This window comes from Typopeltis vanoorti, chromosome 2 (genome assembly GCF_054136105.1).
Source record: "Typopeltis vanoorti isolate ZY-2024b chromosome 2, IOZ_Tvanoo_1.0, whole genome shotgun sequence".
Lineage (NCBI taxonomy): Eukaryota > Metazoa > Arthropoda > Arachnida > Uropygi > Thelyphonidae > Typopeltis > Typopeltis vanoorti.
This window is the reverse complement of record NC_143550.1, coordinates 3,731,206-3,745,988: the sequence shown is the minus strand read 5'-3', so window position 1 is coordinate 3,745,988 and position 14,783 is coordinate 3,731,206. Positions and strand designations below refer to the sequence as shown.

At 35.6% G+C, this 14,783-nt stretch overlaps 1 protein-coding gene across 1 annotated transcript in view; it reads right to left on the bottom strand.

Annotated features, from left to right (window-relative positions):
- The window catches only part of LOC150108789 (UV-stimulated scaffold protein A-like), a 289,257-nt gene that overhangs the window by 86,443 nt on the left and 188,031 nt on the right, over positions 1-14,783 (bottom strand). The window contains exon 7 of the mRNA XM_090414259.1: positions 6,141-6,240. Within this exon, the coding sequence (XP_090270385.1) occupies positions 6,141-6,240 (100 nt within the window). The remainder of the gene's footprint in view (positions 1-6,140; positions 6,241-14,783) is intronic.

Genomic DNA, 14,783 nt, shown 5'->3' with positions numbered 1-14,783 from the left:
TTTTTTTTTTTTTTTTTTTGTATGTAACTTAATTTTTGTGGTCTCATCAGTTCAAACATGTATCGTAGATCTAGATCAGGGAAGGCCAACCTTTTACATTCCATGCACCAATTTTTCCATGCACAAGTTCAAATGCATCATACAACTCTTGTAGCCTTAAAAACTCCCTGTCAAAATGTATTAACATTTTGACAGGGAGTTTTTGATATATTATAAATTTTATAATTATAAATATTAATTATAAATTATAAAAATTATAAATAAATAAATTTTATAATTATAAATATATTATAAAACCAGACATGATATATTGATTTAACATAAAAACAAGATAAACATTACTTACCTTAATGAGATTTTTGAGTCTGTTTTGATTTTCCAAGCTTTTAATGTTTGGAGTTAAATTAGTTACTGAGAGCAGCAAAGAATTCTTCAAATTTGAATCAATCAATCACAACGTCATTTTGTTTATAATCAATTTCATGACAGAAAATGCCTGTTCACATATGTACATTGTTCCAAAACAACAGATATAACTCTAGGCAAATTTTCTTAATTCTGGAAAATGCTCACAGGATAATGATCGCCAGAAATTAATCTTGTCAAAAGCATTTGGGACTGATTGAAGCTCATCAAATTTCATGTTCAGTAATGAGTTCATTTTCAAGTCAATAGGTTCTATTTGTATGTTACTAGGCACCTTCATAATTTTTTGTTCACTAAGTGAAAATGGGTTTATAAAAGCAAGTATGCAGTCCTCTTCTTTAGCAAAATCACAAAAACAACTTTCAACTGACTCTTGCAATAACTTGATTTTTTTGACATATTTTGTAAAATTGCCATTATCTTCAGCACATTCACTCTGCTCTTTTCAGTGGAGAAACTGGCTCAAATCCTCATTTTCTAACTGAGAGGTAAACAGTTTTAACTTCATCTTGAATGCATTGATATCATTTACTAAGCTAGGAAATTTGTTCTTGCTCTGCAGTTTCAAGTTTAAATCACTAAGATGGCTGGCAACAGCCAATTGTTATCACATAAAAGGGCTCTTTCCTCGGGTAGCCCACTTTTCTCTTCTAGAAAATTATGAACAGTATTATTCAGTATCTAAAATCTACTCAGAACCTGGCTGTCCACTAGAAAGCCAGTGCACTGCACAATGAAGAATGAGATTGCCATATTCCAAATCTAACATTTCACAATATTCTCTGAATTCTCTTCTGTTTAATCCTCTTGCTCTAATTTTACTTACACATTTCATAACTGGTAACATAACATGCTGCAAATTTAACATTTTTCAACATGGTGACTCTTGGTGTATAATGCAGTGATGTTTTAGTAAAAGACGACAGAAAACGTTTTCAAGCAAAGTTGTAGTCCCAGTGGTTTTACCTATCATTGACAGTGCTTCTTCAGTACAAACACTGATGGGTTTACTAGAATCTACGTGTAAATTTTCTAGGCATGATTTCACTTTCTCAAATATGTCTGATTCTCTTGTTTTTCCATGAAGTGATTCAAGACTGATAATTTCTTCAAAACATCAAAATTATCATCAATTCCTCTTATAAAATTGCTTAAGCTACATCACATATGTTGGCAGATACATCCAAAGCTAAAGAAAATAAAGTACAAGCATAGATAAGGTCTTTCAGTTGCTGAGATACATCATGAGAGAGTTCTTCAGTGTGTCTCGTAACTGTTTGCTTTTAAAAAAGCAATTTTGTCTACTTTCCTTTCAATATTTTTTATCACCAAGACATCTTGCAAATATTTGGAGACAAAGGACAATTTCTTTTCCATCAGAGAAAGACTTCTGTTTTTTGGCCAATGCTAAAGTAATTTCGTAGGATGCTTCTGTCATTGCCAAACTTTCATAACTTCTTTTAACAAACATATTTTCTCTTCTTTTGATTTCTCCCTTTTTCTTAATCACATATTCTCTCCATAACTCAGACCCAAGTACTTCGGTTTTCCTTCTATCAGAGTCTAATGTGTTTTATAGTGTCTATTAAGATACTATAAAATTCATGTCTTTTTAATTTTTATAAATCATCATCATCATCATCAAATTCCTGCCATGTACCCTCAAGGGGTGTACAGGATATGACAGTACTACATGAAAAAATTACATCATTACTAACTTCCTATCTACAATTTTCCTCCAAATCAGTCTGTTACTTGTCAAGACTCCAACATTATCAGATCTTATATTTCTATCGTCTAAGGCACTTTGTACCGTATCAATCCACCTATATCTTGGTCTTCCTCTGGGTCGTTTTCCTGCCAACCTGGCAGAGAACACTTGTTTTGCTAATCTTTCCTCTCCCATTCTATTTAAGTGACCATACCATCTGAGATTAGCTCTGCTAACGCATTCCTGGATGCTGACAATGTCAAGTTCTTTCCTAATATCCTCATTTTTAATATGATATTGCCATTGATGCCATCTGTTCACGCCTCTAATCTTTCTCAGGACTCTCATATCTGCGGTCTCTAGTCTTTGGTCAAGTGTTTTACTTCTGACCCAGCTCTCAGATCCATAAGTTAAAATTGGTTTGAACACAGTCTTGTATACAGCTAATTTAGTGTTCCGACTAATTTCTTTCTTATTCCGTATGAATTTATTCAATTGACTTCCCACGATACCAGCTTTGCTGATTCTGTTGTCTATTTCTATATTTAGTTTATCATCTTCAGTAAAAATTGTGCCTAAGTAGCTGAAACGTTTTACTTGTTCCACAGGTTCTCAATTCACAACACAGTTGACATTTTCAATGATTCTGCCTATTTTCATTGTCTTTGTCTTTTTATTGCTGACCTTCATACCATATCTATTACAACAGCTATTCAATTTAGTCAGAGATTCTTGCAGACTTGTAGCGGATTTATTTAGAAGTATAACATCATCCGCATAAAGCAAAGAGCTGACATTAACATCTCCAATTTTGATATCAGGTTTAATACCACATTCCTTCATAATGTGATCCATATAGATAATGAATAACAGAGGGGATAATGTACATCCTTGTCTCACACCAGATTTAACATTAAACCATCTTCAATTCTAACTGCTGACTCACAACTCAAATAAAGACTAAGTATTGCTTGATATAATGCCCCATTGACACCATATAACTGCAGCGTATTGAATAGCTTCTCTCTTGGCACCTTGTCATATGCCTTTTCCAAATCGACAAAACTTAAATACAGATCTTTGTTATATTCCCATGCTTTCTCGACTATTTGTCGTAAAGTGAAGATCTGATCCTGACAGTCTCTATTTGGCCTGAATCCAGCTTGTTCTTCACCAAGCTTTTCTTCCACAATTCTTCTCAACCGTTTCTCAAGTATACTTGCATAGATCTTGCCAGGAACACTCAGTAGGGAAATACCTCTGTAATTCTCACATTCAGTTTTATTTCCCTTTTTATATATGGGTACTATGAGAGCTCTACTCCAATCATCGGGAATTCGTTCCTCTCTCCAGGCTTTCTGAACTATGCAGTGCAGCCACCGTAAGACTCTTATACCACCATACTTCAGCATTTCTGGTCGAATATCATCTACTCCTGCTGCCTTTCCACATTTCAAGCCTTTGATGGCTTTTTCTACTTCAAGTATGGATATGTATTCCTGACTGCATGCCTGGTCAGTGTTTTTTATCACTGTGCTGTCATCACTGCTTGTTTCATTTAGCAGTTTTTCAAAGTAATTACTCCATACTTCAAGGATATCTTTTTCTCCTGTTTTCATTTCACCTTTATCATCTCTAATTCCTTTTACAGCACTCTTTCCTCCATTCCTAAGCTTCTTCAACAACCTCCAGAATATTTTGCCACCTTCTTGATATTTATTTTCTATATTCTTGCCAAAGTCCTCCCATGACTTTTGTTTAGCTAGTTTTACACACTGTTTAGCTTTCTTACATTTGTCTCTGTATTCTGTAAGAGTAAAAGCTGACTTATTTGCCAGGAACTTTTGATATGCTTTCTTCTTTTCCTTCACTGCCTCTTTAACTTCCTGTGTCCACCAGGGAGTTCTGATTTTTTTATCCTTGCACACAACCTCACCACATGCCTCTCTGGCAGAATCAATCAATGTTTCCTTCAGAGTTTGCCACTGAATCTCCAAGGTTTGATTCCTGTTCTCAAACTCTTTCATTTTCTTTTCAATAATATTTCTGTATTTTAGTCTACAGTTCACATCTGAGAGCTGCTCAACTTTTATTCGCTTTAAAACTTTCTTACATGTTATTCTTTTCAATATGAAATTCAATTTTATACTGCTCAAGACTAAATAGTGATCACTTCCCATTTCAAATCCTCTGTACACTCTGGTGTCCTGCACCAGGGAGAAAACATCACTATCAACAATAACATAGTCAATGAGACTTTTCTTATTCCTTGCCTCTTCTCTCCATGTGAATTTGTGCACATTTTTATGTTGGAACATGGTGTTAGTAATAACCAGTCCATATCCTGAGCAGAAATCCAACAGATATTTGCCATTATTATTAGCTTTGCTCTTTTCTCCAAATTTTCCCAAAATATTTTTGTATGTCTCACAATCATTTCCTACTCTGCTATTTAGATCCCCAACAAGGACCAACTTTTCCTTTTTCATTGTGTCAGTTGCTTTTTCTAAAGCCTCAAAATATTCCTCCACTTCTACCTTAGTAGAACCTTCTGTGGGACCATAGGCACAAATAAGTCTCATTGTCCAGTTCCCCATTCTCATATTTGCACACATTACTCTACTTGAGACTGACTGCCATTCAAGAAGATTAGCCTCGTATTTTGTGTTGAATACTATGGCTACTCCTTCTTTTCCTGGATTGTCATTGCCTGAATATAACATTTTGTATTTATTGCTCAGAAAGATCTCACCAGTTTTGGTCTTTTTTGTTTCAGTCACCCCTATTATGTCGATCTGGTACTTATCTAATTCCTCAGCTAGCTCCATTTCTTTGCCATTCAGGCTTCTTACGTTGATAGTACCGATCTTTAACTCTGGTGATGTTGAGTTGGGGTTTGTTTTCATATTTGTTCCAGTAGCTGACTTTTCGCTGTTCGCCCTGGTTCCCTGGCGGAAACAACGGGGGCCTTGTTTAACCAGGCGACGCCCCAGCCGGCATGAAATTTTGTCATATTGTACCATCATTTTTTATTTTGGTTTAACCAATAAGAATACAATTTGGTCGGCTAAATCCCAAATTGCCAGCCCATCCTCGTTCGTTCAGTATCAAAGTAGATACCCAACAGGGTGCACCACGAGAAGGTGAGGATTTATAAATTAAAAATGAAAAAGACATGAATTACTTTTAAAAAATTAAAAATACATTCTTAATAAGACACTATTAAGATCATGTCTTTTATTATGTGAGAAAGTGTTTTCACAAACAATGAAAAATGGTTTTCCTGACATATTCGCTATAAATAAGAATTCATTTTCCCATTGTTCATTGAATTAATGCTTACTATCACCTGTTTTTCTTTTTCATTGTGATGAGTAACTGAATTTAAAAAACAAGGAGGTTAAATTTTCAAAAAATATAAAATACTGCAAATGTTCACAAAGAATGAGCAAAGCACAACTCCGTAGCACATGATATCAGTTGTAAACTGACTGACATAATCCTGCGATGCACTGTTGTTGCTAACACTTGGCACCACAGGATAAAACAAGTGAATGTACAAAAGATGTGCATGAAACAAGAAAATCACTAAAAATAATGACTAAGTTTTAGCTTTTTTTTCTACAAATAGTTCTTGGTTAATACTTTTTTTGCATAAATAGGCTTTTTATTATTATCATTGGGATCCAATGCGTCACTTTTGGTGCACATGCCACAGGTTGGCTACCCCTGATGTAGATGATTTAATGTAAGCAGCAATACTAATTTGCTTTCTTGTAATCAGATGATGTAAAATTAAGTATTTCTTCATATTATACTCCTAAACGTTCTCTGAGAGTTGTCTTTAATTCTCAAATTAAGTATGCTGTGGTAGATGAGCTACTCAAAACTATGAATTTTTTATTTAATCTGAATGGAAATAAAATAACTTCTTGCATGAAACTTATGAAATGGTATTGGATCAATAAATGAAGAACTTCATAATAATTGAAAAACAATTTACCTGTTGATGTTGTTGGCTCCTGCTGTGAGCTTGTTTTTTTCTCAGGCTTCACTGGATTTCCCTTTTCATCACGTGGTATTATACAGCCATGAAATGGACACTATATTTATAAACGTTTAAGTATATCATTAGAAAACAATAACGTTCTAATTTATTAGAAATGATACCATGCCTTGATTAGTACTAAATAAAATAACTTGATCGTATAAGTTTTGAGCTGTATTTTCTATAAATTGTCTTTCTCAATGAAAAATATGTTATAGTTGTGGGCTTCTGTAAGTCATATTATTCATGACAACAAACGAATATGATATAGACAATAAAGAAATGATTAAAAGAGAGAGAAGAGAGAGAGAGTATTCTGATACAAGCCACCAGGGTGAACATGTGCAAAAAAGCACATCTGAGATGAATATAATTTGGGAAAAATGAGAAGTTGTAATCAAGGAAACCAGATATCACCTTTTATTCTTGTATAAAGAATAGGCCTATCTAACTTTTGGAGACTGAGGGGACAGTTCAATCTCCACCAGTAGCCAATTAGAGATAGCTGGCCCAAGACTAATAAGTGGTTCACTAATTATACATGGCATTTGGTGAAGAGTGGCCAATGACAAGTGCTGCCATCTCATGGTCCCTAATCCTAACACTATGTTTACTGTCTGAAAATAGTGCGAGTTCTAAGGTTGATTTTCTTTATTTTCTGGTGAGTTACATACATATGAGAATGATACAAATGATATCCAAGAGATTTCAAGTGGTGACGACCTCCAGCCACTTAAAGAACATCTACGAAATGTTATTTCTGAAGACAGTGATGAATTAAAATATGCGCTTTATTTTATTGAGTCTAAAACATTTATGCATTATGTGCAATGAAATTTATGTAATTTATGTAAAACAATGTAATTTTTATACTACGTATTTGTCTTATAGTTTATGTTTTCTTAACTTACATGAATTACCTGAATTAAATAAAAATATTGTTTTTGTTGGATATGTCATTGTTGTTTATATAATTTAAAAAAAAAAAACGATTTTGGAACCTAACCCTACTTTTCTATGTGATCTAAGTCTCGTATAACGCGATTAATATAATGCGGCATTTCTATGGAACCTAACATCTGCGTTATACGAGGGTTACCTGTACTGTGAGGAACTATATAGCAGAGGATAAGGAAAATTTTTATTTGTCACCTCCACTGAAGCATGAAGTTGAAAGAGCAGTTAAACAGCTTAACAATAGGACCAAGGGGATGGAGGGATAAGAGTGTTTCATATAGTGATTAAAAGGATATGGGAGAGAGGATCATGAGACTTTCAGTCTCATGATCCTAGAGACTGGAAGAAGTCTGTTTTCATATCACTACACAAGAAGGGAGATATAAAGGATTGCAAGAATTATAGAAATACAAACAGGAAGGCTCCCGAGAAACAAGTATATGTTAATGGAGAAAGAATTGAGGAAGTCAGCAAGCTCGAGTACTTAGGATACATCATTAATGTGAAGAATTGCAATTCAGAAGAAGATTAGGAATGGTAAAAACAAAAGTCACATACTTGTCTAAAATCCAGAAGGATGGATTTATCGCCAGGAACAAAGTTGAGGATTTTGGATGCAGCTGTTTTTTTCCAACAGTGACTTGATATGAGACTTGGAACCTAAAGAAGTCAGGTAAGAAAAGGATAGCTGCTTTTGAGATGCGGTGTTACAGAAAGCTGTTGAGGATATTGACAGAAGAATGTTGAAATATTTTGGACACACTGAAAGGTTGGAAGGAGGACTTCTCAAAACAACAACAAAAGGTAAAGTTCCTTGGGAAAAGAGGAAGGGGTTCTTTAGATGCATGGAAGGTATGTCTGGAGTGACATCTTCAGAAAACTGAAGCCTCCAGAAATGCATACAACAGGACCACCTGGCACCTGATGATGTTCAATGAATAGATGGATGAATGAAACCACGACCAATTTTCTTTCCTTGGGTTAAATCTCACATCCAATCATCCTGGCATGAACATCAAGTCCATAGCTTTTTCAGACTCCAAACGTTTTGGCATTCTTTTCCATTCCAAACAGTACTTCTCTCCTACTAAACTCCTGACACATTATAAAGCTCAAATCCACCCAACCTTAAAATACTGTTCCCACATTTGAGGTGGCGTACCTAACTTCCCATAAAATGCTTGACTGTATACAGAAGTGAGCAGTTTGCTGAACTGATGATCCTTTCCTCCCTACAGTCACTTTCCCACAGATGTTCTATTGCTGCATTATGTCTCTTCTACAGGTATTTTCATGAGCACTGCTCCCCTGAACTGGCTGCTACAATCCTTCAACTTTCCTGTACTCATATACAAACATGAGCAGCTGCCAGTCAACACTCATCATCTGGCTTCAATTTCTACACCACTGCTCTTCAGATACAGTCCTTCCCCAATGACTACAACCTTCAGGTTTTCAAAAAGCACACGAATTTCTCTCTTCTGTCTCTCACTTACTCACACATGGAATTGTTGTGTCATAGGTCTTAGGACCTGTTGTGTGCAAGGCTGATATAAAAAATAAATAAAAAAATAAGCAACCTGAATTTGAATCTTGTCTAGGAGGTGAAGAACCTTTATCAGAGCTTTATCATCCGCTCCCCCTCCCAAAAAGGTGAGTTTTTCATTGTTAGCCAGCAGCATGTGAGCACACATGGCAGCCATAATATTGTCATCATAATTATTGCATGGGGACCTCCATAAAGTCACACTGCATGGAGAAGAGGGGGAGATGGAGGCTAGAACCTCTACTCTGGAGACCAAAGTAGGAAGATATCTTTTTGCAGTGGGAATGCTCCTTGCAAGTGTCAGAGCCCCTTTTGTGAAAACAGGTCATGCTATGAGAAGGCAATGCTGCCTTGATTGGGTGATAGTATTAGAATATAAATATTAGAATGATATCATTACTGGGTTGAGTGGTAGCATTAGAAGAGTTGTCTCTAACTAAAGGGTAGCAAGTCATTGTGCCTCCATGCAGTCTTGGAGTAATTAGACCTGATTGGACATAATTACAGTTAAAAAGGGGATATATGTAGAATTAAAGAGTTAGTTATTAAGAGAAACTCAGCAAGCAGCATGAATAATATTACTAATGCATGGGAAATGGTTAGGTGAGGGGTGTTTGAGGGAAGCATAATCAAATGAGAGTAATGTCATTAAGCAGGAGTAGCACAAAAAGCACAGGAGGAAAGAAGAGTAAGCATTATGAAGTCAGAAGATGCATTACGGAAGATCAACCTCTCTATAAACCACTGTACAAATCATACTTTGCCCTGGAAACATTTAATTTTTGGTCAATCATTTGATCCAGCAATGTATTCCACTCATTCATCACTCACCATGCAAAGGGTTTTACTTTTCACTTCCTTATTCACATAACTCACATGGTGAAGAATGAAATAATTCTCATTCTCCCACCGTGTATTGCCCTATGCAACATTTCTCCTATATCTATTTGACAGGCTCCTCTTACCAACTCAATCATATTGTAAAATTCAATGCAGCGAAAATTTTCAAGGCTCTTTGCATCGACTTTTACAGAGGTCACATCTAGAAAGCTTACAAAAATAACTTTGTTTGTTACTGTAAGTATAATACTAAAAGCCTATGTATAAAGCCCAAAGGGAATTAGCTTGCTCACTTGTATAACCAAAAAAAGATGTCTATATGTTAAAGCCAAGGGCAAATAACATTCCAATGCCTTTGCCATTGGAATGTTATTTGATGTTAGTGCTCTGATTGAAGTGTAAGAGAACTCCTTTGTTTACAAGCTCAGTCTAAGACCACCTTCAAGGTAAGAGGTAAAAGGGGAGGCATAAATCAAACATACTTCCGCAGTCTGGTAAAACTGATTAAAGATGCACTTAAAGGGAGAAAGAAAAGTCGTCGTCAATAGAAGATCAAGAGAATCATGAGGAAATGTTTGGGGTTCTCAATCCTTAACCCAGAGTTCCCTGGAAGGATGAATATAAGCCATGGATCTTCAACCATCGATATCGACATTTTTCGGCTAGGACACATGGAAGTTGGAAGGAGATAAAGAGGAGAAGGAGGTCGATCCACCGCAAGTCATCCAGATCAAAAATGACAGTTACCAGAAGTGATTAGCCACGGAGGGAGTAGCTGAGCTGGACCAGATGCTTTGTGATCAAACAAATCTGCATGTGCTCCGGCCGTTGGACCCCCTTTGCCCGAGCTAAAAGATGCCAGGAAATCGCATTCCAGATCCCACCAACTATTCTGAATGAGACACCGTGCTCCGAGAACCTCTAAGGAACACCAAGATGAACTTGGTGTTCCTTAGAGGTTCTCGAAGCACGGTGTTATTTGTTGTGAGTTATTTGTTGCATATTATTTTGTATGTGATGTAAGAGAACTACCTTAAATGGACTGCTAAGTTTATAGTGCTAAGATAGATATAGCCTGAAAGTAATCGATGCAAATTCATGGTTGGAATTATTAAGTGTATAGACCAGAGCATAGCAAATTCCTAAGTAATTGGGCCAAAAGTTTAATTGTTAATTGTAAAGAAATTCTAAGGCTTTATGCTGCATAATTGCAGAAAATTACTATAGAGATTCTGTTCTAAAACAATTTGCTTAAAATAGGAGTTATAAATTTTATTGCAGTGATTTTGTAAGATATGTTACATATGTGTGGGAGTTTGCTGTAGAAGTTTGTCATATAGAGTATAGCTTAAATTAAAGATTCAAGAAGCAATTTCCCTATTGTATGAATGGTATATTCACTCTTAGTATTTAATAAACATGTTTGTTATCTATAGTCAATGAGTACCGCCTGATCTTTAATATGCAATGTACTGTTTCCAAATAAACTCAATCCTGTGAGCGGGGGAGTTAAATGATAGATAAGATAAGGAGCGCATAAAAAAGCCACGACTGTAATTTGATTAGGAGAGGATTTGTATTAGATACAAACCTACTGGAAGTACTACTATTTCTTATACCACGGACCACTGGTGGCGCAGTTGTTAACAAAAACAAATTTCTAGTGCTCTCAGATATAAGAATATAGAGTTACAGAAGGTAGAGTAAGAGGTAACAGGAATGACAAGATTAATACAGTATAAGGAAGGGAATTTAGATACATAGAAAGGGATGACATAGATCGCAGAACGATATAAGAAAATAGAAGTATGTGCAGTAATCAGCAAACATTAACACAAGAGCCGAGCATCATTTACAATAAGCAGCAGCCAGACAACATTTTTACAATATTACATCATCTCCTACTATCTGCCAAACTCTGTAGAGCATAATCTCTCAGTCTGATCTTATGTTCAACATGCTAGAATTATGAGAGAGCCTTTAGTCATCGACCTCTGTTTTCTCTAATTTTCCCTCATCACCATTATCTGATCTCATAAAAGAGAAAGGCAACAAACTGGATACCACAGACTTCAATTGTTTGTTTGTATATAATGCTGATATAGTTCACTGTTTGAGAAGAGATATTCAGTTGCATGCTGAGGATTCTGAATAGATCAGTGTTGTTAGGTGTACCTACATTCCCAATCTCTCCTCATCCATTCTGTTTAAATAACCATACCACCTGAGATTAGATCTGCTCACTCATTCTTGAATATTAACAATCTTAATTTCCTTCCTCATATCCTTGTTTTTAATATGATTCTGCCATTGATGCCATCTGTTCACTCTCCTAATCTTTCTCAGAATTCTCATATCTATGGCCGCATTCTTTCTTCAAGAAAAATCATTCTTTTATTTCAATTGAATGGTGGAAAGCACTTATATCAGATTTGCAGAATGGACTGTTATAAGATAAAGAACTTCAATAAAATTATCTTCTATATTTTGACCATTACATTAAGGTCATCTTCAGGAATACACACACACATGCAAAGCTTTAAGAACAATTAACATTGTACTATTGTCAGCTATATTATGTCTAATACTAATTAAACTGCCTTGCCTGACCTCTTGTGAAAAAAATTAATAATTACACCAACTTGATTCCGAAATTACTTTTTTGACATTCTGTTATTAAGCCTTGTGATTAGTCCTGCAACCTGAAGTCTTGTTAATTGTATTTAGACTAAAGTGGAAATTTTTCATTCCAAACAGGACTAGACTGAATATAATTAACACGATTTCAGATGAAGAACAAGCAGGACAAATTACAAGGTTACAAGGTTTGATAACGGGATGTTAAAAAAGTATTTTCTGAATCAGTTTGACATAATTAATTTATAACTTAATTTTTTTTTTTACTTTTTTTCAAGTCACGCTAATTTGTATTAGACATAATGTAGCTTACAAAGAACTATACTGGAGGAAGTGGGGAAGGAGACAAGTGATCTGGAGATGATGACTGATAGAAATCTGAAATTCAGGGAAGATATTGCAAAGGTGGTGAAGGTAACCCAGAGGATTGCTGCAATACTTAGAAAGATGCTGACCTGCAGAGATAAAAGTTTTCATTCTGTTGTATAAAGCCCCTGTCAGACCACACCTGGACTACCGTACTCAAATTTGATCCTCAGGATATGAAGGGGTTAATTTAACCTTGGAAAGAGTGCTGAGGCTAATGGCAAAACAAATATGATATCAGGACTGTACAATGCTAGTAATGAGGATAGGCTGAGGGAATGTGGACTGCAAAGTTTGATAGATAGAAGAAGAAAAGAAGAGATAATATAATTAAGGCTTAAACTGTTAAGAGGTAGTTACAGGGTTAACACTGAGGAGTTCTTTCATTTGGTGGAACGGGAGGGAGGAAGGAGCAGGGAGCTATCCCTTGAAGTTACAAAAGGAAGTTGTGAGCAAGAGGGTAAGGCATGGTTTCATTGCATGGAGGGTGGTTGAACCATGGAATGCATTGCCTGACAGAGTAGTGAGAGCACGAAGAGTCAATGGGTTCAAGGAGTGGTATGATACTTTATTTTCTAGGGTGAGCCCCCCACGATGAGTTTTGTGACACCACAAGGGCCTGAATCATAATCATAATAATAATATTTTTCCTTGGTTAGAATCATGCTTTTCTTTACAGAGGCAGGTGCATTTGTTTTAAAGCATGCAGTCACACAAGGAAATATCAACAATTAACTGAATTTCTTATTATTTTAGTTACCATCTCTCTGAACATATGGGTGGGTGGTATTTTACAATGAAGTGAAGGTATCATAATAACAGTTGTCAAATTTTTGGTATGCTGCCTATTAAACACAAAGAAGAAACTATTACTCTATCAGATGGTTATTCGTCCTATAATTACCTATGCCTCTCCAGCTTGGAGTCTACATGCATGTTCATATCCACAAAGTTACTTGATACTTAGTGAGGCAAGAAAGCAATGACATCTTTAATTAAATAACTTAGTTTTTAATCTGAGATCTGATTACCAATAATACTAGTTACACCATCCATTATTATACCATATCTGGCTGCCATAGTGGCATAACTCAAAATTCTTAAATTTCAAGTAAATACAACATTTCAGTTAATACACACAATTTCTTCAATTTTAAAAGATATTTTTCTCATTATCTCAGAATCATTATTTTTTCAGTTATGTCAGTATTGCAGCCATTGAGTGAAATGTTATATTAACTCATGTCTCTTGGGTGCTTAAGGGTCAAAGCTGTATAACTGAGAGGAGACCTCTACATAGACTTTAAAGGAATGCGGAGAACTGACCAGGGCTTCTGACCTAATGTCCAATCCTCACCTTCTTGTGGTGCACCCTGTTGGGTGTCTACCTAGATAATGAACGAATGAGGATGGGCTGGCAGTTTGAGATTTAGCCAACCAAATTGTATTCTTATTGGATTAAACCAAAATACAAAATGATGGTACAACATGACAGAATTTCATGTTGGCTGGGACGTTGCCCGGTTAAACAAGGCCCCCATTATTTTTGCTAGGGAACCAGGGCAACTAGCGAAAAGTCAGCTACTGGAACAAATCCTAAAACACATCACAACTCAACATCCTCAGAGTTAAAGATCGGTACTATCAACATAAGAGGTCTGAATGGCTAGCTGAGGAATTAGATAAGTATCAGATTGACATAATAGGGGTGACTGAAACAAAAAAGACAAAAACTGGTGATATCTTTCTGAGCAATAAATACAAAATATTATATTCAGGCAATGACAATCAAGGAAAAGAAGGAGTAGATATAGTATTCAACATTAAATACGTGGCTAATCTTCTAAATGGCAGGCAGTCTCAAGTAGAGTGATCTGGGCAAATATGAGAATGAGGAACTGGACAATGAGAGACTTATTTATGCCTATGGTCCCACAGAAGGTTCTACTAAGGTAGAAGTGGAGGAATTTTTTGAGGCTTCAGAGAAAGCAACTGATACAATGAAAAAGGAAAAGTTCATCCTTGTTTTTGATCTAAATAGCAGAGTAGGAAACGATTGTTAGACATACAAAAATATTTTGGAAAAATTTGGAGAAAAGAGCAAAGCTAATAATAATGTCAAATACCTGTTGGATTTCTGCTCAGGACATGGACTGGTTATTACTAACACCATGTTCCAACATAAAAATATGCACAAATTCACATGGAGAGAAGAGGCAAGGAATAAGAAAAGTCTCAGTGACTATGTTATT